General features: G+C 39.0%; 2 protein-coding genes across 6 annotated transcripts; both read left to right on the plus strand.

Annotated features, from left to right (window-relative positions):
- The first annotated feature begins 359 nt into the window (after positions 1-359).
- Positions 360-12,446, plus strand: LOC306791165 (uncharacterized protein). 5 transcript variants are annotated; one of them, XM_079287798.1, is made up of 3 exons: positions 360-499; positions 2,503-2,652; positions 9,985-12,446. In XM_079287798.1, exons 2-3 carry the CDS (start codon positions 2,544-2,546, stop codon positions 11,295-11,297), a joined length of 1,422 nt encoding a protein of 473 aa, XP_079143924.1. In that variant the 5' UTR covers positions 360-499; positions 2,503-2,543; the 3' UTR covers positions 11,298-12,446. The 5 variants fall into 5 exon arrangements, with proteins under 5 accessions (XP_079143924.1, XP_079143926.1, XP_079143927.1 ...); XM_079287800.1 differs by lacking the exon at positions 9,985-12,446 and adding an exon at positions 3,166-4,961 and having other exon boundaries at positions 2,503-3,123; XM_079287801.1 differs by lacking the exon at positions 9,985-12,446 and adding an exon at positions 3,171-4,961 and having other exon boundaries at positions 2,503-3,116.
- A 2,885-nt stretch (positions 12,447-15,331) lies between these two features.
- On the plus strand, positions 15,332-19,939 carry LOC306791169 (uncharacterized protein). The gene is made up of 2 exons (XM_079287807.1): positions 15,332-15,471; positions 17,475-19,939. The coding sequence occupies exon 2, from the start codon at positions 17,516-17,518 to the stop codon at positions 18,788-18,790; it is 1,275 nt and encodes a 424-aa protein (XP_079143933.1). The 5' UTR covers positions 15,332-15,471; positions 17,475-17,515; the 3' UTR covers positions 18,791-19,939.
- Positions 19,940-20,401: the final 462 nt, after the last annotated feature.

Below are 20,401 nucleotides of genomic sequence, written 5' to 3' on the forward strand. Positions count from 1 at the left end.
ATAGGCTGATATATAGTTGGAGACGAGAGTCTGATGCTGCTATATGACTGAATCAGTCAACTCGAACTTCGTGGACTCTGGACTCAGGCAATGACTATACTGCAGCAGTCTCCCACTCAAGCTAACGTTAGCTTCCATCAGAAGTCTGTCACCAGCATCATTCAGCATACTAAATATTTTTGATGGCATGCTAAATAGTATGGTAGTGTGAGTATTGGAATGCACAGGCTGTTGCTGTCGAGGGGCGTGTTGATGAGAGCCCGCCTGCCTGGCAGTGACAGGCTATGGTCAGCAGGGACGCGGAGGCGGAACTAAAGCTCTGCGCTGCAGTTTCCTTCAGAGCCTCCTAAACGGCACGGACGACCGGAAGTGGTCGCAAATTCAAACCACCGTCACATCAACAATAAGCGCGTAGTTGGTACTTTCACTTCATCTGCTGTCTGACGAATCGGTAGTTTATGAAGAATTAAGATAAACTCTTACAGAGCATTTATTTGAGGTGATGTATGCACTATGTTTATTGCATAATTTGATCTGTTTCATGCCGCTAGCTACTCTTTCCATCGCCGTCAATTCTGAAGCTGACTATTACCTGGAAAACAATCTGGTTCATCGTCATAGCGAATATCTACAACCCTAAATTTCACCAAATGCATTACGCTTCAGCTACAGTTTACAATGTTTGGGCCTATTTACATTTTTGCAAATAATGTGCAGATTTTGCAATCTGTAAACATGCAGCCTAGGAACACAACATTATTATCACGTTCCTGTTATTAATAGCGTTTATTATCGGTACGCCTTCCCGCCTTTGCTAGATTATACTCCAGGAAATAGACAAAGCCGTGCTAAACCCATCCTTTAAATCGTAACGTTATATCTAATTAAACGTGTATTTATTGCTTTCCAAATAATTAAAAATACGCATGTGTATTCTGTCGTATTCTGTAGAGTAACGTTAAATTGTTTATGTTGATTGGACTTTGTTAGTAGAAGAGTAATAATGTTATTTTAGGGTAAAATGGGGGACGTTTTTAAAGTCAAGATTAAATAAAAAATCTCGTTTAACCCTTGTACATCCCGGTGATATTGTGTATCGATTTAACAATGCATTATTTATTTCACAAACATCTTAACTCTTCGTATTTAAAAATATGACTTGTGCATACGTGAACTAGTAACGTCCAATTTCATCCCATAGTTTAGAGTGCTGCAGGGATGACGTGTTTTGGCTTAGCACTTAATTAAACCTTCAACAAAAGGCCAATGGGATTTTTCCTTCGGAGGTTTGGTTATTGCAGAAAATAAGTCCTGGGTCAAACAAACATTTATGATACAACTTACACATTTTGTTTTAACACCACTTTTATGATATCTGAAACATAAAAGCAGTGTTAAGAAGTAAAAAGCTAATGTTCGGCAATAATCATAATCAGAACCGTTTATTGCCAAGTACGTTACAAATACAAGGAGTTTTTTCTTGGTGACTGATGCAAAACAATAAACAGTGCAATAATCAAGACATAATTATAATTTGCAATAAAATATGGTAAACCGATAACAGTACATTAAAACAAGTATTTTCTAAAAGTGGCAAGTGTATTTTAATATAGAAAGGCTGTGCAAACAAACTACACAGGAACTGGAAGTGCAAAAATGCTCACTCCTTTCGGGGTTTTAGGGCTCGTCTTTTTACATTGTTAAAAAGGGTCTATATTACATTTTATCCAGGTGTCACAGTTCAAAAATAGCAAACTGCATCATATCTCAAATGTAGACATTCAATTTAATGTTTGCATTTGTTTGTGCATGTGAGTGTGCCCCACTGGTTAGCTCACGTCAGTTACAGCTGATAATGCCGCCTTGACCGACATCATCGTCACAGGGGTGTAATGCCCGCCCACATGTTAATCCCCTCACGTAAACACTGTCAGAACGTTCGCCGTTGTTAGCTGTGAGCGATCGGATCTAACCTCAACATGTTGAGAGACGTTTAGAGGAAATCTATATGCTCCCAATATCGGATCTTGCACCTTTATAAAATATCTCCGATTATAACAATATCTATCTTGTAATATCATAGACGTTTCTGATTGTTATTCAAAATCAGCGCTCAAACTAAATAATTTTTTCTTTTCACTCAGCTGATTCATTTATGTTCTTTATTATTGTACTCATCCTTTGGTCTATAAAACTGAAAAATAGCCATTACAATATCCTAGAGCACAACGTGCCATCATCAAATGTCTCTTTCAGTAAGAGTAACAGCCCAAGTAAGGTCAAGAAAAGAAGCAAATGCTCCCGTTTTAGAACCTGGAAACGTCACGTTTTGCATTTTTGCTTGAAAAATGGCCATGTTCAATTGATTATATATTCTGCAATACTGAAGTTCTTCTGTATCACACATGCATCATGTAATATAAACAATATTAAATAGTTTGATTTACGCAGGAAGTGATTATTACTAAACAATAATTGTGCTTTTCAATGTTCAATTTACAGGTGCAAACCTAACCGAAGCGGTCCAGGCTGACGGCAACAGTATGGAAGAAGAACTAAAGGTGGCTGAGACAGAACAAGGAGATGCGGCGAGCAATGAGAGAGAGCCCAGTGTAGACATGTCCAATAACAGTCCAATTAAAAGAGCAAGGGGTATGCCACACGGTTCAAAGAAGTTGAGAGTTTTAATTCGAGATATCAACCTAACAAAGGAGTATTCAGGCATTTCCAACGGTGGGTCCCAACAGTCCAAGAGGGGAAGAGGGCGTCCAAAACTCATGAAACACACAGTGCAGGAAGGATCAGGAGATGACCATGCTGGTAATTCAACAGAGTCCAACAAACAGGTCAGGAATGAAGACAGTCCTACGGCAGACCATTCTCCGAAGAAAAGAGGCCGGCCAAGAAAATCTCTCAACAAAAGCACCTCTGAGAATGCTGAAGCTAAAGACTTACCGAACGGTGCCTCTGATACACCAAAAGCGAGAAGGGGTCGTCCTAAAGGATCCACGAAGCGCAAGTCAGAAAGTTTAACAAGTGGAGAGAATGAAGGCAGTTCTGTAACGCGTCGGAAACAAAGAGGCTCTCTCAATAAGAAACCCAGGCTAGAGACAGAGGTAAGCAGTGAGGAGGAAGAAGAGGAAGAGGAGGAGGAGGAGAAGGAAGAGGAGGAGGAGGAGGAGGAGGAAGAAGAAGAATATAAGGTGCACGGTAAGGTGGGCCGGCCGAAGAGAAGCCTGCCCACATGGGGGAAGCGTGGTCGACCAAGAAAAGAACCAGCCAAAAGGGGAAGGCCAAGGAAGGACCCTCTGCCATCACCCGAGGAGCTGAAAAAGCCCAAAGTATGGAAGCCACTGGGAAGGCCGAGGAAATACCCGCGTGTTGATCCACCAGAGGATTCTCAACCGGCCCCTCGCAGAAGCCGCGGTCGGCCTTTCAAGTCAGAGTCCAAGAGAGGTGCTCACTTGCGCAAGAGTTTGCCTGCATCTTCATCCTCACCCAATGTTGTATCCCTGAGAAAAAGGGGCCGTCCCCCAAACGCTCCTAAAAATGATGCCGGCCCAACAGGGAAAAGGGGCCGTCCTAAAGGTTCAGTCATTAGAAAGAAAGCCAGAAGTGAAACAAAGCTCGAAAGCGCAGTCCCCAAGCATTCAAAAGCAGAGAGTGATTCATCTTCTGTTGGGGTGGAACATGAAGCAGAGGAGGTAGAAGAGGTGGAGCACAACACAGAGACGCCCATCGAGCTCGCGGACGATTCAGAAGACTCGTTCATCGAACAGGATGCAGGCTTTGACGTTAGTAACCAGGCTTGATGAACCACCCCGGTCTCACCAAAAAAAGTTTAAATACAATCTTGTCAAAGAAATCACATTTTTGACATTTTGTCGGTCAGATAAATATTCTGCAGCTCTCCTGTTTTCTGACTAACATGTCCATCTTCTATTGTGCTTGATTTTTTTTAAGAACTTCATTTTTGTCATCTCCGTAAAACAGTTTTTCTTTAGCTCTCAGATGTAATGTTTGTCAGTTTTATTGTTGCTGTAAAACAGTTGCTAGGGTTTGAATTTGAAGGGGAAAAAAGTCCACACGCAACTCAGTATTTTTGGAAAGATTAAATGCGTTGTTGGGGTTTACGTTTCATGTTTTAGGACTCATCACCTTCTCATATATTTGTGTAAATCAACTGCCTCTTTGAATTGAAATAGACGTATCTGATATTGTTTCTTGTGTCACCAAGAATACAATTGCAGCAGTGAGAAAGTGGTGTGAAGAACTTTGTTTCCTGTCCCAAGTGCTTCAAATGAATTTGCCCCCCAAAACAATGTATTATACACATCGCAAGTTTTTTAAACAAATTAGAGGAACTCATGAGAAATTAGACATTTTACTGAAAAGTAAAGTCCTTAAATAATCATATAAATTTATTTTTTTGAATTAAAAAAATGTACAATATAATAAGCAATAAAACTTCAAATGGGTTTTGTCTTCAGCTCTACTTAAAATGACACATAAAGAAGTCTTTCCTTTAAGGAGAACCATTCAACTGGTTCTACTGTAGTGCTAATGCTGATATACCTGAATGTAACTAGTTATATTTTTATAATTGAGGTTTGTTATGAAAATTAACAGATCACTTTGTCTTATACTATTATGAATATTAAGTATTCTTATGTATCGTGCTTTTATTTTTATTATCATATACTCTAACATGTTTGAGTAGAAGTGTTTGTCAGTGTTGGAGTTAAATCAGTGTATTTCTAGAGTGTTGTTACGTTCATCTCTGTATTTCGTCCCTCCGTACACTGCATATTATTATTCCTGACCCAATAATCCAACAGTCTCGTGGGCTGTTTGAGCTACATCCCAGTTCTTATTTGAGGTGGCAACACTGAAGTGAAACACTGTACTTAATTTCTCACTGAAATGAAATAATGAATAATAAATACATTGTAGTTACTTTACCAGAGTGTATAAACCTTGTGATTCCATTTACTTTTTTTTTTCAGAAGCAACTATTGTAATTTATCTGACAGCTTGTTAGTTTGCTTCTGAAATATATCTAGTAAAGTTTAAACGGGCCAACATTATTCACAGTTGAGGCACCACCACATTAAATTATATTTCATGTTCCTGTCCACATGCTGGTAAAGAAGACAGCTCATAACAATAACTTCACTCTGAAAGCAATCCGTGCTCACAAGTTACACGTCACATTTCATGTTTTTTAGCAGAACCCAAAGCCTACATGCTGCTACAATATCTGAAACAAATACTTTTAAAGAGCAAATATTGAACACAGATGTTACTCACTATGATGTCAGAAATGTTGGGTGTAAAATTGTTAATTTTCCTCAAAGCCTTTCTTCCTTCGATGTGAGCATGGTACCAAGTGAAGCATTTTCAACTGATTACAATTATTTCTCAGGATCAAAAAAACCGGGCAATTGAACAGTTACACTTTAATGAAGATAGTTCTGTACTTGCATCATTTCTTCCTTTTCTAATGGAGTCATCCTCTTTGATGCATTTGACTAGAGTGCATGATGCTTGCAGGTATTATTTGGAGCATTGTATCAAGTTCATTATTCCTGTGGCTGAGATCATGCAGGCATGGGCCTCATTCAGATTTGCATATAAGGATTGAAAGCATCTCGTGTCACAAATATTGTCGTGCTCTTGTCTTCTTTTTATGTTTGTAGATAAGGTAAGACACCGTATTGATTGTACACAGGACAATTGAGTGTCACAACAGCAGAAGCACAAGAACAGATGTTTAAATATCTAGTATATGTACATTACGAGTATACAGCTAAAATGAAGCACATACAGTAAATCAAACATACAAGGTAGCCTACCAATGACTATTTAAGACAACATAATTGAACTTAAGTTTATTGAACTTAATAAAATAATCACAAGTTGAGGAAACAGAATTTGCAATTTAAAAAAATATGTACAACAAAAGTAAGATATGTTGGGTCTGCAGATAGCAGTCAGAGTTAGAAGCAAATGCGGGTACAAATACTCTACCCTACAGCATGTGTGAGGTCATGAGGTATCTTGCATAATTGGAGCGTGGAGCTGATTTTGCATCTGTGAAATATATTTAGACTTAATAAGAACAGGATTAGACTATGGCAGTGTCGGATATGTATCCGCAGCTAAATCTGTGCAAGCAGACCTGGATGTTCTGCAAGCTCAGGCTAAAAGTGTATGCTGTAGATCTCTTCCATTCTTATTGACGCTGACCTCATCAATCTGCCCTTACCTCGTACTCCACCCCCTTATACAACTACGCTGTGCAACATAATCTGCCTCTCTCTAATTTGCCTTCTGTTTTGCGGCCCCCCCCCCCATATCCTTTCTTTCTTTGTCAATATGGTTTCCCTATGGGGAGAGGTACAGGAAAGAAAAGAAGCAGCTAAAATAATGTGGGATAAACTCAGCTAACACTGATTCTGAAGGAGGACAGATGAGCTTTCTACGATCATTCTCACATTCTCTACACTATTGGTGTAGGATAAGGATAGTGTTTTTCCAGTTGTAGTTTTAAGTATTCTATACCCGATGGGTTTCTGCTGCTGCAACACTTTTCCTATGTGGGATCAATAAAGGTTACACCATCTTATAAATCAGTCCTCATAGCCACGTCAATTTCCAACGTGCTATATTGGCTGAGCATATTTTAATGAATGTACGTATGTTTGTTCTCGGTGCTGGAGTACAATTTTTTAAGGTATTTATACTTATGTGAGTTGTGTAACAGTAGCTCAAGTAGGGAAGAATCGTAGTAAGCTGACTTTGACTTGATGTCAGTTACACAGTTAAGTTTGGCAAAAATAGCCACCAGAAGCCACTGGTCATACCACACCAAGTAAGGCTGTTAAAGTGTATTGAATTGACCAATTTTATTACTTATAAATGAAACTTCATTTGTAAGAGAAAAAAATGTGTAATTACTTCTTTCAAATGTTACATTGTCTCGCTTTGAACCATATATATTAAATCTGTTATGTCAGCCACCATCGTTTTAATCAGCTTCTCTTTTACCTCTCTCTGTTTATTATAGATAAGATAAACTCGATTGATTGTACACAGAGGAATTGAGTGTCACTGCACGAACACATACATAGTAAATTCAAATATCTAGTACACTACAAATAGACTACATTTTGAGTATCCAACTAAAATGAAGCATGTAAAAACAAAAATCAAAGGTACTAATTTATCCTTTATTTAACCATTGAGATACAATATTTATTCGGCCAGGGAGTCCTGGTTAATAATTTTGCGACCTTGTCTGAACCTGAGCGTTCGCTATACCTTAATAAATTTAGGTTAATGCTGTCATACCCCTTCAGGTTTCCCTGTCCAACACAGTGGCAGGATATTGCTGATCCAGACAACTATGATTGATTGAATCTCGTTAGGTTAAGTTGTATCTGTAACTGACCAACCTGTTAATAGCCAACTGTTTGAAATATAGGCTGATATATAGTTGGAGACGAGAGTCTGATGCTGCTATATGACTGAATCAGTCAACTCGAACTTGGTGGACTCTGGACTCAGGCAATGACTATACTGCAGCAGTCTCCCACTCAAGCTAACGTTAGCTTCCATCAGAAGTCTGTCACCAGCATCATTCAGCATACTAAATATTTTTGATGGCATGCTAAATAGTATGGTAGTGTGAGTATTGGAATGCACAGGCTGTTGCTGTCGAGGGGCGTGTTGATGAGAGCCCGCCTGCCTGGCAGTGACAGGCTATGGTCAGCAGGGACGCGGAGGCGGAACTAAAGCTCTGCGCTGCAGTTTCCTTCAGAGCCTCCTAAACGGCACGGACGACCGGAAGTGGTCGCAAATTCAAACCACCGTCACATCAACAATAAGCGCGTAGTTGGTACTTTCACTTCATCTGCTGTCTGACGAATCGGTAGTTTATGAAGAATTAAGATAAACTCTTACAGAGCATTTATTTGAGGTGATGTATGCACTATGTTTATTGCATAATTTGATCTGTTTCATGCCGCTAGCTACTCTTTCCATCGCCGTCAATTCTGAAGCTGACTATTACCTGGAAAACAATCTGGTTCATCGTCATAGCGAATATCTACAACCCTAAATTTCACCAAATGCATTACGCTTCAGCTACAGTTTACAATGTTTGGGCCTATTTACATTTTTGCAAATAATGTGCAGATTTTGCAATCTGTAAACATGCAGCCTAGGAACACAACATTATTATCACGTTCCTGTTATTAATAGCGTTTATTATCGGTACGCCTTCCCGCCTTTGCTAGATTATACTCCAGGAAATAGACAAAGCCGTGCTAAACCCATCCTTTAAATCGTAACGTTATATCTAATTAAACGTGTATTTATTGCTTTCCAAATAATTAAAAATACGCATGTGTATTCTGTCGTATTCTGTAGAGTAACGTTAAATTGTTTATGTTGATTGGACTTTGTTAGTAGAAGAGTAATAATGTTATTTTAGGGTAAAATGGGGGACGTTTTTAAAGTCAAGATTAAATAAAAAATCTCGTTTAACCCTTGTACATCCCGGTGATATTGTGTATCGATTTAACAATGCATTATTTATTTCACAAACATCTTAACTCTTCGTATTTAAAAATATGACTTGTGCATACGTGAACTAGTAACGTCCAATTTCATCCCATAGTTTAGAGTGCTGCAGGGATGACGTGTTTTGGCTTAGCACTTAATTAAACCTTCAACAAAAGGCCAATGGGATTTTTCCTTCGGAGGTTTGGTTATTGCAGAAAATAAGTCCTGGGTCAAACAAACATTTATGATACAACTTACACATTTTGTTTTAACACCACTTTTATGATATCTGAAACATAAAAGCAGTGTTAAGAAGTAAAAAGCTAATGTTCGGCAATAATCATAATCAGAACCGTTTATTGCCAAGTACGTTACAAATACAAGGAGTTTTTTCTTGGTGACTGATGCAAAACAATAAACAGTGCAATAATCAAGACATAATTATAATTTGCAATAAAATATGGTAAACCGATAACAGTACATTAAAACAAGTATTTTCTAAAAGTGGCAAGTGTATTTTAATATAGAAAGGCTGTGCAAACAAACTACACAGGAACTGGAAGTGCAAAAATGCTCACTCCTTTCGGGGTTTTAGGGCTCGTCTTTTTACATTGTTAAAAAGGGTCTATATTACATTTTATCCAGGTGTCACAGTTCAAAAATAGCAAACTGCATCATATCTCAAATGTAGACATTCAATTTAATGTTTGCATTTGTTTGTGCATGTGAGTGTGCCCCACTGGTTAGCTCACGTCAGTTACAGCTGATAATGCCGCCTTGACCGACATCATCGTCACAGGGGTGTAATGCCCGCCCACATGTTAATCCCCTCACGTAAACACTGTCAGAACGTTCGCCGTTGTTAGCTGTGAGCGATCGGATCTAACCTCAACATGTTGAGAGCCGTTTAGAGGAAATCTATATGCTCCCAATATCGGATCTTGCACCTTTATAAAATATCTCCGATTATAACAATATCTATCTTGTAATATCATAGACGTTTCTGATTGTTATTCAAAATCAGCGCTCAAACTAAATAATTTTTTCTTTTCACTCAGCTGATTCATTTATGTTCTTTATTATTGTACTCATCCTTTGGTCTATAAAACTGAAAAATAGCCATTACAATATCCTAGAGCACAACGTGCCATCATCAAATGTCTCTTTCAGTAAGAGTAACAGCCCAAGTAAGGTCAAGAAAAGAAGCAAATGCTCCCGTTTTAGAACCTGGAAACGTCACGTTTTGCATTTTTGCTTGAAAAATGGCCATGTTCAATTGATTATATATTCTGCAATACTGAAGTTCTTCTGTATCACACATGCATCATGTAATATAAACAATATTAAATAGTTTGATTTACGCAGGAAGTGATTATTACTAAACAATAATTGTGCTTTTCAATGTTCAATTTACAGGTGCAAACCTAACCGAAGCGGTCCAGGCTGACGGCAACAGTATGGAAGAAGAACTAAAGGTGGCTGAGACAGAACAAGGAGATGCGGCGAGCAATGAGAGAGAGCCCAGTGTAGACATGTCCAATAACAGTCCAATTAAAAGAGCAAGGGGTAGGCCACAAGGTTCAAAGAAGTTGAGAGTTTTAATTCGAGATATCAACCTAACAAAGGAGTATTCAGGCATTTCCAACGGTGGGTCCCAACAGTCCAAGAGGGGAAGAGGGCGTCCAAAACTCATGAAACACACAGTGCAGGAAGGATCAGGAGATGACCATGCTGGTAATTCAACAGAGTCCAACAAACAGGTCAGGAATGAAGACAGTCCTACGGCAGACCATTCTCCGAAGAAAAGAGGCCGGCCAAGAAAATCTCTCAACAAAAGCACCTCTGAGAATGCTGAAGCTAAAGACTTACCGAACGGTGCCTCTGATACACCAAAAGCGAGAAGGGGTCGTCCTAAAGGATCCACGAAGCGCAAGTCAGAAAGTTTAACAAGTGGAGAGAATGAAGGCAGTTCTGTAACGCGTCGGAAACAAAGAGGCTCTCTCAATAAGAAACCCAGGCTAGAGACAGAGGTGAGCAGTGAGGAGGAAGAAGAGGAAGAGGAGGAGGAGGAGAAGGAAGAAGAAGAGGAGGAGGAGGAGGAGGAGGAAGAAGAATATAAGGTGCACGGTAAGGTGGGCCGGCCGAAGAGAAGCCTGCCCACACGGGGGAAGCGTGGTCGACCAAGAAAAGAACCAGCCAAAAGGGGAAGGCCAAGGAAGGACCCTCTGCCATCACCCGAGGAGCTGAAAAAGCCCAAAGTATGGAAGCCACTGGGAAGGCCGAGGAAATACCCGCGTGTTGATCCACCAGAGGATTCTCAACCGGCCCCTCGCAGAAGCCGCGGTCGGCCTTTCAAGTCAGAGTCCAAGAGAGGTGCTCACTTGCGCAAGAGTTTGCCTGCATCTTCATCCTCACCCAATGTTGTATCCCTGAGAAAAAGGGGCCGTCCCCCAAACGCTCCTAAAAATGATGCCGGCCCAACAGGGAAAAGGGGCCGTCCTAAAGGTTCAGTCATTAGAAAGAAAGCCAGAAGTGAAACAAAGCTCGAAAGCGCAGTCCCCAAGCATTCAAAAGCAGAGAGTGATTCATCTTCTGTTGGGGTGGAACATGAAGCAGAGGAGGTAGAAGAGGTGGAGCACAACACAGAGACGCCCATCGAGCTCGCGGACGATTCAGAAGACTCGTTCATCGAACAGGATGCAGGCTTTGACGTTAGTAACCAGGCTTGATGAACAACCCCGGTCTCACCAAAAAAAGTTGAAATACAATCTTGTCAAAGAAATCACATTTTTGACATTTTGTCGGTCAGATAAATATTCTGCAGCTCTCCTGTTTTCTGACTAACATTTCCATCTTCTATTGTGCTTGATTTTTTTTAAGAACTTCATTTTTGTCATCTCCGTAAAACAGTTTTTCTTTAGCTCTCAGATGTAATGTTTGTCAGTTTTATTGTTGCTGTAAAACAGTTGCTAGGGTTTGAGTTTGAAGAGGAAAAAAGTCCACACGCAACTCAGTATTTTTGGAAAGATTAAATGCGTTGTTGGGGTTTACGTTTCATGTTTTAGGACTCATCACCTTCTCATATATTTGTGTAAATCAACTGCCTCTTTGAATTGAAATAGACGTATCTGATATTGTTTCTTGTGTCACCAAGAATACAATTGCAGCAGTGAGAAAGTGGTGTGAAGAACTTTGTTTCCTGTCCCAAGTGCTTCAAATGAATTTGCCCCCCAAAACAATGTATTATACACATCGCAAGTTTTTTAAACAAATTAGAGGAACTCATGAGAAATTAGACATTTTACTGAAAAGTAAAGTCCTTAAATAATCATATAAATTTATTTTTTTGAATTAAAAAAATGTACAATATAATAAGCAATAAAACTTCAAATGGGTTTTGTCTTCAGCTCTACTTAAAATGACACATAAAGAAGTCTTTCCTTTAAGGAGAACCATTCAACTGGTTCTACTGTAGTGCTAATGCTGATATACCTGAATGTAACTAGTTATATTTTTATAATTGAGGTTTGTTATGAAAATTAACAGATCACTTTGTCTTATACTATTATGAATATTAAGTATTCTTATGTATCGTGCTTTTATTTTTATTATCATATACTCTAACATGTTTGAGTAGAAGTGTTTGTCAGTGTTGGAGTTAAATCAGTGTATTTCTAGAGTGTTGTTACGTTCATCTCTGTATTTCGTCCCTCCGTACACTGCATATTATTATTCCTGACCCAATAATCCAACAGTCTCGTGGGCTGTTTGAGCTACATCCCAGTTCTTATTTGAGGTGGCAACACTGAAGTGAAACACTGTACTTAATTTCTCACTGAAATGAAATAATGAATAATAAATACATTGTAGTTACTTTACCAGAGTGTATAAACCTTGTGATTCCATTTACTTTTTTTTTTCAGAAGCAACTATTGTAATTTATCTGACAGCTTGTTAGTTTGCTTCTGAAATATATCTAGTAAAGTTTAAACGGGCCAACATTATTCACAGTTGAGGCACCACCACATTAAATTATATTTCATGTTCCTGTCCACATGCTGGTAAAGAAGACAGCTCATAACAATAACTTCACTCTGAAAGCAATCCGTGCTCACAAGTTACACGTCACATTTCATGTTTTTTAGCAGAACCCAAAGCCTACATGCTGCTACAATATCTGAAACAAATACTTTTAAAGAGCAAATATTGAACACAGATGTTACTCACTATGATGTCAGAAATGTTGGGTGTAAAATTGTTAATTTTCCTCAAAGCCTTTCTTCCTTCGATGTGAGCATGGTACCAAGTGAAGCATTTTCAACTGATTACAATTATTTCTCAGGATCAAAGAAACCGGGCAATTGAACAGTTACACTTTAATGAAGATAGTTCTGTACTTGCATCATTTCTTCCTTTTCTAATGGAGTCATCCTCTTTGATGCATTTGACTAGAGTGCATGATGCTTGCAGGTATTATTTGGAGCATTGTATCAAGTTCATTATTCCTGTGGCTGAGATCATGCAGGCATGGGCCTCATTCAGATTTGCATATAAGGATTGAAAGCATCTCGTGTCACAAATATTGTCGTGCTCTTGTCTTCTTTTTATGTTTGTAGATAAGGTAAGACACCGTATTGATTGTACACAGGACAATTGAGTGTCACAACAGCAGAAGCACAAGAACAGATGTTTAAATATCTAGTATATGTACATTACGAGTATACAGCTAAAATGAAGCACATACAGTAAATCAAACATACAAGGTAGCCTACCAATGACTATTTAAGACAACATAATTGAACTTAAGTTTATTGAACTTAATAAAATAATCACAAGTTGAGGAAACAGAATTTGCAATTTAAAAAAATATGTACAACAAAAGTAAGATATGTTGGGTCTGCAGATAGCAGTCAGAGTTAGAAGCAAATGCGGGTACAAATACTCTACCCTACAGCATGTGTGAGGTCATGAGGTATCTTGCAGAATTGGAGCGTGGAGCTGATTTTGCATCTGTGAAATATATTTAGACTTAATAAGAACAGGATTAGACTATGGCAGTGTCGGATATGTATCCGCAGCTAAATCTGTGCAAGCAGACCTGGATGTTCTGCAAGCTCAGGCTAAAAGTGTATGCTGTAGATCTCTTCCATTCTTATTGACGCTGACCTCATCAATCTGCCCTTACCTCGTACTCCACCCCCTTATACAACTACGCTGTGCAACATAATCTGCCTCTCTCTAATTTGCCTTCTGTTTTGCGGCCCCCCCCCCCCCCCCATATCCTTTCTTTCTTTGTCAATATGGTTTCCCTATGGGGAGAGGTACAGGAAAGAAAAGAAGCAGCTAAAATAATGTGGGATAAACTCAGCTAACACTGATTCTGAAGGAGGACAGATGAGCTTTCTACGATCATTCTCACATTCTCTACACTATTGGTGTAGGATAAGGATAGTGTTTTTCCAGTTGTAGTTTTAAGTATTCTATACCCGATGGGTTTCTGCTGCTGCAACACTTTTCCTATGTGGGATCAATAAAGGTTACACCATCTTATAAATCAGTCCTCATAGCCACGTCAATTTCCAACGTGCTATATTGGCTGAGCATATTTTAATGAATGTACGTATGTTTGTTCTCGGTGCTGGAGTACAATTTTTTAAGGTATTTATACTTATGTGAGTTGTGTAACAGTAGCTCAAGTAGGGAAGAATCGTAGTAAGCTGACTTTGACTTGATGTCAGTTACACAGTTAAGTTTGGCAAAAATAGCCACCAGAAGCCACTGGTCATACCACACCAAGTAAGGCTGTTAAAGTGTATTGAATTGACCAATTTTATTACTTATAAATGAAACTTCATTTGTAAGAGAAAAAAATGTGTAATTACTTCTTTCAAATGTTACATTGTCTCGCTTTGAACCATATATATTAAATCTGTTATGTCAGCCACCATCGTTTTAATCAGCTTCTCTTTTACCTCTCTCTGTTTATTATAGATAAGATAAACTCGATTGATTGTACACAGAGGAATTGAGTGTCACTGCACGAACACATACATAGTAAATTCAAATATCTAGTACACTACAAATAGACTACATTTTGAGTATCCAACTAAAATGAAGCATGTAAAAACAAAAATCAAAGGTACTAATTTATCCTTTATTTAACCATTGAGATACAATATTTATTCGGCCAGGGAGTCCTGGTTAATAATTTTGCGACCTTGTCTGAACCTGAGCGTTCGCTATACCTTAATAAATTTAGGTTAATGCTGTCATACCCCTTCAGGTTTCCCTGTCCAACACAGTGGCAGGATATTGCTGATCCAGACAACTATGATTGATTGAATCTCGTTAGGTTAAGTTGTATCTGTAACTGACCAACCTGTTAATAGCCAACTGTTTGAAATATAGGCTGATATATAGTTGGAGACGAGAGTCTGATGCTGCTATATGACTGAATCAGTCAACTCGAACTTGGTGGACTCTGGACTCAGGCAATGACTATACTGCAGCAGTCTCCCACTCAAGCTAACGTTAGCTTCCATCAGAAGTCTGTCACCAGCATCATTCAGCATACTAAATATTTTTGATGGCATGCTAAATAGTATGGTAGTGTGAGTATTGGAATGCACAGGCTGTTGCTGTCGAGGGGCGTGTTGATGAGAGCCCGCCTGCCTGGCAGTGACAGGCTATGGTCAGCAGGGACGCGGAGGCGGAACTAAAGCTCTGCGCTGCAGTTTCCTTCAGAGCCTCCTAAACGGCACGGACGACCGGAAGTGGTCGCAAATTCAAACCACCGTCACATCAACAATAAGCGCGTAGTTGGTACTTTCACTTCATCTGCTGTCTGACGAATCGGTAGTTTATGAAGAATTAAGATAAACTCTTACAGAGCATTTATTTGAGGTGATGTATGCACTATGTTTATTGCATAATTTGATCTGTTTCATGCCGCTAGCTACTCTTTCCATCGCCGTCAATTCTGAAGCTGACTATTACCTGGAAAACAATCTGGTTCATCGTCATAGCGAATATCTACAACCCTAAATTTCACCAAATGCATTACGCTTCAGCTACAGTTTACAATGTTTGGGCCTATTTACATTTTTGCAAATAATGTGCAGATTTTGCAATCTGTAAACATGCAGCCTAGGAACACAACATTATTATCACGTTCCTGTTATTAATAGCGTTTATTATCGGTACGCCTTCCCGCCTTTGCTAGATTATACTCCAGGAAATAGACAAAGCCGTGCTAAACCCATCCTTTAAATCGTAACGTTATATCTAATTAAACGTGTATTTATTGCTTTCCAAATAATTAAAAATACGCATGTGTATTCTGTCGTATTCTGTAGAGTAACGTTAAATTGTTTATGTTGATTGGACTTTGTTAGTAGAAGAGTAATAATGTTATTTTAGGGTAAAATGGGGGACGTTTTTAAAGTCAAGATTAAATAAAAAATCTCGTTTAACCCTTGTACATCCCGGTGATATTGTGTATCGATTTAACAATGCATTATTTATTTCACAAACATCTTAACTCTTCGTATTTAAAAATATGACTTGTGCATACGTGAACTAGTAACGTCCAATTTCATCCCATAGTTTAGAGTGCTGCAGGGATGACGTGTTTTGGCTTAGCACTTAATTAAACCTTCAACAAAAGGCCAATGGGATTTTTCCTTCGGAGGTTTGGTTATTGCAGAAAATAAGTCCTGGGTCAAACAAACATTTATGATACAACTTACACATTTTGTTTTAACACCACTTTTATGATATCTGAAACATAAAAGCAGTGTTAAGAAGTAAAAAGCTAATGTTCGGCAATAATCATAATCAGAACCGTTTATTGCCAAGTACGTTACAAATACAAGGAGTTTTTTCTTGGTGACTGATGCAAAACAATAAACAGTGCAATAATCAAGACATAATTATAATTTGCAATAAAATATGGTAAACCGATAACAGTACATTAAAACAAGTATTTTCTAAAAGTGGCAAGTGTATTTTAATATAGAAAGGCTGTGCAAACAAACTACACAGGAACTGGAAGTGCAAAAATGCTCACTCCTTTCGGGGTTTTAGGGCTCGTCTTTTTACATTGTTAAAAAGGGTCTATATTACATTTTATCCAGGTGTCACAGTTCAAAAATAGCAAACTGCATCATATCTCAAATGTAGACATTCAATTTAATGTTTGCATTTGTTTGTGCATGTGAGTGTGCCCCACTGGTTAGCTCACGTCAGTTACAGCTGATAATGCCGCCTTGACCGACATCATCGTCACAGGGGTGTAATGCCCGCCCACATGTTAATCCCCTCACGTAAACACTGTCAGAACGTTCGCCGTTGTTAGCTGTGAGCGATCGGATCTAACCTCAACATGTTGAGAGCCGTTTAGAGGAAATCTATATGCTCCCAATATCGGATCTTGCACCTTTATAAAATATCTCCGATTATAACAATATCTATCTTGTAATATCATAGACGTTTCTGATTGTTATTCAAAATCAGCGCTCAAACTAAATAATTTTTTCTTTTCACTCAGCTGATTCATTTATGTTCTTTATTATTGTACTCATCCTTTGGTCTATAAAACTGAAAAATAGCCATTACAATATCCTAGAGCACAACGTGCCATCATCAAATGTCTCTTTCAGTAAGAGTAACAGCCCAAGTAAGGTCAAGAAAAGAAGCAAATGCTCCCGTTTTAGAACCTGGAAACGTCACGTTTTGCATTTTTGCTTGAAAAATGGCCATGTTCAATTGATTATATATTCTGCAATACTGAAGTTCTTCTGTATCACACATGCATCATGTAATATAAACAATATTAAATAGTTTGATTTACGCAGGAAGTGATTATTACTAAACAATAATTGTGCTTTTCAATGTTCAATTTACAGGTGCAAACCTAACCGAAGCGGTCCAGGCTGACGGCAACAGTATGGAAGAAGAACTAAAGGTGGCTGAGACAGAACAAGGAGATGCGGCGAGCAATGAGAGAGAGCCCAGTGTAGACATGTCCAATAACAGTCCAATTAAAAGAGCAAGGGGTATGCCACAAGGTTCAAAGAAGTTGAGAGTTTTAATTCGAGATATCAACCTAACAAAGGAGTATTCAGGCATTTCCAACGGTGGGTCCCAACAGTCCAAGAGGGGAAGAGGGCGTCCAAAACTCATGAAACACACAGTGCAGGAAGGATCAGGAGATGACCATGCTGGTAATTCAACAGAGTCCAACAAACAGGTCAGGAATGAAGACAGTCCTACGGCAGACCATTCTCCGAAGAAAAGAGGCCGGCCAAGAAAATCTCTCAACAAAAGCACCTCTGAGAATGCTGAAGCTAAAGACTTACCGAACGGTGCCTCTGATACACCAAAAGCGAGAAGGGGTCGTCCTAAAGGATCCACGAAGCGCAAGTCAGAAAGTTTAACAAGTGGAGAGAATGAAGGCAGTTCTGTAACGCGTCGGAAACAAAGAGGCTCTCTCAATAAGAAACCCAGGCTAGAGACAGAGGTGAGCAGTGAGGAGGAAGAAGAGGAAGAGGAGGAGGAGGAGAAGGAAGAAGAAGAGGAGGAGGAGGAGGAGGAGGAAGAAGAAGAATATAAGGTGCACGGTAAGGTGGGCCGGCCGAAGAGAAGCCTGCCCACACGGGGGAAGCGTGGTCGACCAAGAAAAGAACCAGCCAAAAGGGGAAGGCCAAGGAAGGACCCTCTGCCATCACCCGAGGAGCTGAAAAAGCCCAAAGTATGGAAGCCACTGGGAAGGCCGAGGAAATACCCGCGTGTTGATCCACCAGAGGATTCTCAACCGGCCCCTCGCAGAAGCCGCGGTCGGCCTTTCAAGTCAGAGTCCAAGAGAGGTGCTCACTTGCGCAAGAGTTTGCCTGCATCTTCATCCTCACCCAATGTTGTATCCCTGAGAAAAAGGGGCCGTCCCCCAAACGCTCCTAAAAATGATGCCGGCCCAACAGGGAAAAGGGGCCGTCCTAAAGGTTCAGTCATTAGAAAGAAAGCCAGAAGTGAAACAAAGCTCGAAAGCGCAGTCCCCAAGCATTCAAAAGCAGAGAGTGATTCATCTTCTGTTGGGGTGGAACATGAAGCAGAGGAGGTAGAAGAGGTGGAGCACAACACAGAGACGCCCATCGAGCTCGCGGACGATTCAGAAGACTCGTTCATCGAACAGGATGCAGGCTTTGACGTTAGTAACCAGGCTTGATGAACCACCCCGGTCTCACCAAAAAAAGTTGAAATACAATCTTGTCAAAGAAATCACATTTTTGACATTTTGTCGGTCAGATAAATATTCTGCAGCTCTCCTGTTTTCTGACTAACATGTCCATCTTCTATTGTGCTTGATTTTTTTTAAGAACTTCATTTTTGTCATCTCCGTAAAACAGTTTTTCTTTAGCTCTCAGATGTAATGTTTGTCAGTTTTATTGTTGCTGTAAAACAGTTGCTAGGGTTTGAGTTTGAAGGGGAAAAAAGTCCACACGCAACTCAGTATTTTTGGAAAGATTAAATGCGTTGTTGGGGTTTACGTTTCATGTTTTAGGACTCATCACCTTCTCATATATTTGTGTAAATCAACTGCCTCTTTGAATTGAAATAGACGTATCTGATATTGTTTCTTGTGTCACCAAGAATACAATTGCAGCAGTGAGAAAGTGGTGTGAAGAACTTTGTTTCCTGTCCCAAGTGCTTCAAATGAATTTGCCCCCCAAAACAATGTATTATACACATCGCAAGTTTTTTAAACAAATTAGAGGAACTCATGAGAAATTAGACATTTTACTGAAAAGTAAAGTCCTTAAATAATCATATAAATTTATTTTTTTGAATTAAAAAAATGTACAATATAATAAGCAATAAAACTTCAAATGGGTTTTGTCTTCAGCTCTACTTAAAATGACACATAAAGAAGTCTTTCCTTTAAGGAGAACCATTCAACTGGTTCTACTGTAGTGCTAATGCTGATATACCTGAATGTAACTAGTTATATTTTTATAATTGAGGTTTGTTATGAAAATTAACAGATCACTTTGTCTTATACTATTATGAATATTAAGTATTCTTATGTATCGTGCTTTTATTTTTATTATCATATACTCTAACATGTTTGAGTAGAAGTGTTTGTCAGTGTTGGAGTTAAATCAGTGTATTTCTAGAGTGTTGTTACGTTCATCTCTGTATTTCGTCCCTCCGTACACTGCATATTATTATTCCTGACCCAATAATCCAACAGTCTCGTGGGCTGTTTGAGCTACATCCCAGTTCTTATTTGAGGTGGCAACACTGAAGTGAAACACTGTACTTAATTTCTCACTGAAATGAAATAATGAATAATAAATACATTGTAGTTACTTTACCAGAGTGTATAAACCTTGTGATTCCATTTACTTTTTTTTTTCAGAAGCAACTATTGTAATTTATCTGACAGCTTGTTAGTTTGCTTCTGAAATATATCTAGTAAAGTTTAAACGGGCCAACATTATTCACAGTTGAGGCACCACCACATTAAATTATATTTCATGTTCCTGTCCACATGCTGGTAAAGAAGACAGCTCATAACAATAACTTCACTCTGAAAGCAATCCGTGCTCACAAGTTACACGTCACATTTCATGTTTTTTAGCAGAACCCAAAGCCTACATGCTGCTACAATATCTGAAACAAATACTTTTAAAGAGCAAATATTGAACACAGATGTTACTCACTATGATGTCAGAAATGTTGGGTGTAAAATTGTTAATTTTCCTCAAAGCCTTTCTTCCTTCGATGTGAGCATGGTACCAAGTGAAGCATTTTCAACTGATTACAATTATTTCTC

Source organism: Melanostigma gelatinosum, assembly GCF_949748355.1.
Source record: "Melanostigma gelatinosum genome assembly, chromosome: 17".
Lineage (NCBI taxonomy): Eukaryota > Metazoa > Chordata > Actinopteri > Perciformes > Zoarcidae > Melanostigma > Melanostigma gelatinosum.